Here is a 2,429-nt window from a genome sequence, read left to right as displayed (position 1 = left end):
ATATCGTATTTCATCAGACGATTTTACGGTTTCTTATATATGAACAGGTATATCTATCATCTATGTATATATGTGTTTAATATAGTTATTGCAAAAAGTATAAAAATAGAAACAAATGAACTTTAGGATTTATTGCACCAAATACTATCTACAGCTCAAACATTATCTGCAGTAAAATTTTCTTTTCCTTTCCCAGACATTACTCAATAATTTCAACACATATATATTGGCCTCTTGGATTTACTTATCTAAAAACAAATTATTTATTGTTAATTTGACTATATAACAAAGCCTTAAACATCTTCATCCTCCATTTCTCAGTCAAAAGTTATCTGTTAACTCATTATCCTATTTATCATTTTCAAGAATTCATCATTGAAAATAGAGAAAAACAAAGCAGTTGAAGTTTAATTACTTCTACTTTTATAAAAGTCTTAATTTAGTTTTTCTATGATCTCTATACATCTATAAAATAGTAAAAAAAGCGATAAGCTATTAATATTCTTAATTAGGAGGTCTATAGATTAAAAGGTGCACATGGCAAGGGATTTTCTCATTCTTGCCGGGGGCGGGACAACCAGAGAGAGCTGAGGGCACGGAGGCGGTGGAAGTACTCCGCGATGGCCAGGAAACACCGCGCAGCTTGACGGGTGGTGAGGAGTTGGTGGAGCCGATGAATGGTTTGGTGCCTCAGGTGATCAGCCTGTATGTTTCATTTTTAATAGAACATGAAAAATAGTAAGTGAGAAAAAAATAAATACATTAATTATAACTCATCATGCTTGAGTGTTGACCTTGAAGTTTTGAATAATCATCATGTAAACATTTCTACGTTGACATGATTTAAATAAGAAAAATTGTGCTGATACCCACAATTCTTCCCAACTCTGACAATGATTGAATAGATTGTCTAATTATATATAAAAATAATTTACAACTATATTTGAAAATGAAGTATTTTTCAATATGCAATGTCTGTGCATGAATTATTATTATTATTATTATTATTATTATTATTATTATTATTATTATTATTATTATTATTATTATTATTATTATTCCCCTTCTTGGGGGTGGACTGTTGGAGGGTGGCGTATTGTCTCTTTTGATCCTCGCTTTAAGAAATGTGTGAAAAGAAATATATCGAAATATAAATAGAAGATGAAATAAAATGTATCAAAGCACGTGCATCGCACGCTATATAGGAGCGTAGGTTTTTATTATTGTATGTAAACATATATACATGTCTAACTTAAGCATTACATGAGTGATGCATGCACAAACGTTTTAAGCGTTTTACGTACATGCTTGACACGTAGATACACATCTAAATTAGGAGCTACACGTTTGACACGTGCACCGATGTGATAAGAGCTTACAAATTGACAAAGGTGTAGTTTCTTTTAAGATTCTACCTTCTAAACATTTGACAAAAGAGGTTTGAAAAAATAATATTAATGATAACTATAAAATGATGATGTTGATTATGTACCTTCTTATAAATTGAAATATTTGAAGAATATGGATATTCTTGGACCAAAAACTTATTTTTTCTCAAACTAATTTTTAACTACACGTTTTTCCTATAAAATAATTTTACATGTAAACTCACAATTTTTCTCTATTTTTTAATCACATTTTTTCAAAAAATCACTATTACAAAACTTGCGTTCCAAAAAATGGGGCTCAAACAAAACCTAAACCAATTATTTCCTCTCAATTAATATACAAAAGCTCATAAATCATGGGATATGTTGGGTGGTCCTTATTTTTTATCAATTCATTTAAGTAAAACTGTTTTGAAAATGACTCGCTAATTGAATAACCCTATTTAGAAATACCCATCCTCTCGAATTTCATATATACCCTAAAACCATGCAACCAATTTTTGTATGACATGGAAAGGCTAGGTTCCAAATTTATTTTCATTTTAATTTCTCGTAGACTAACTTATTTATTTAAATTATTATTATTTTTTTAATAATTTGGGACCGACTACATGAATTTGGTGACATGACTTACGTGACTTGTGAGGGTACATACCTGACAAACAAAACCTTCAAGGGTGGAGAGTTTGTTGATTGCTAGAGACATGGTGCTCATGAAGCTATTCACGTCTGGTGGAAGGTTGAGTGGATCAGCGATTAAGGTCTCAGAGAGAGATTGATTCAGAGCTTCAAGCCCTTGAGAAAGGGCTTCTTCTGCCTCATGTGTGGATTGCTGTAATCCATACATTCCCATCAGTTGTTGTTCTGTCAATGGTTCTACTTGGCTCAAGATAATCTACAATTATTGTACCAAATTAAACAAGGTTAGTTTAACCACCACAACATGTATCGATATTATACTATACAGGATTTAGCCCCTGTTTGACAATCATTATATGGAAAAAAAACAATGTTTTGAATAATAATTTTAGGAAAACTATG

General features: G+C 31.1%; 1 protein-coding gene across 1 annotated transcript in view; it reads right to left on the bottom strand.

Moving 5' to 3' along the window:
• Positions 1 to 388: 388 nt before the first annotated feature.
• The window catches only part of LOC111399872 (bZIP transcription factor TGA10-like), a 4,127-nt gene continuing 2,086 nt past the window's right edge, over positions 389 to 2,429 (bottom strand). Inside the window, exons 6-7 of the mRNA XM_023027360.1 lie at positions 2,044 to 2,283; positions 389 to 703 (exon numbers count right to left, since the gene is read on the bottom strand). Of these exons, the coding sequence (XP_022883128.1) occupies positions 554 to 703; positions 2,044 to 2,283 (390 nt within the window). The 3' untranslated portion in view covers positions 389 to 553. The remainder of the gene's footprint in view (positions 704 to 2,043; positions 2,284 to 2,429) is intronic.

This window comes from Olea europaea, chromosome 9, assembly GCF_002742605.1.
Source record: "Olea europaea var. sylvestris chromosome 9, O_europaea_v1, whole genome shotgun sequence".
Lineage (NCBI taxonomy): Eukaryota > Viridiplantae > Streptophyta > Magnoliopsida > Lamiales > Oleaceae > Olea > Olea europaea.
This window is presented reverse-complemented; position numbering and strand designations above follow the sequence as displayed.